At 70.4% G+C, this 203-nt stretch overlaps 1 protein-coding gene across 1 annotated transcript; it reads left to right on the forward strand.

Annotated features, from left to right (window-relative positions):
- Positions 1-12: 12 nt before the first annotated feature.
- Positions 13-196, forward strand: LOC118453136 (scale keratin-like; the record flags this gene model as incomplete). The annotated part of the gene is made up of 1 exon (XM_035902609.1): positions 13-196. A coding segment is annotated over exon 1 (184 nt), but the record flags the coding sequence as incomplete, so codon positions are not given.
- Between the last annotated feature and the right edge of the window lie 7 nt (positions 197-203).

Genomic DNA, 203 nt, shown 5'->3' on the forward strand with positions numbered 1-203 from the left:
TCCCGCGCCAACATGTCTTGCTACGACCTGTGCCCGCCAAAGACCGGCGTCGCCGTCCCCCAGCCCATCGCCGAGAGCTGCAACGAGCTGTGCGCCCGCCAGTGCCCCGACTCCTCGGCCTTCATCCAGCCGCCCCCCGTGGTCGTCACCTTCCCCGGCCCCATCCTCAGCTCCTTCCCCCAGCAAGCCGTGGTGGGCTCGTC

Source organism: Egretta garzetta, unplaced genomic scaffold, assembly GCF_000687185.1.
Source record: "Egretta garzetta isolate BGI_Z169 unplaced genomic scaffold, ASM68718v1 C7893838, whole genome shotgun sequence".
Classification (NCBI taxonomy): Eukaryota; Metazoa; Chordata; class Aves; order Pelecaniformes; family Ardeidae; genus Egretta; species Egretta garzetta.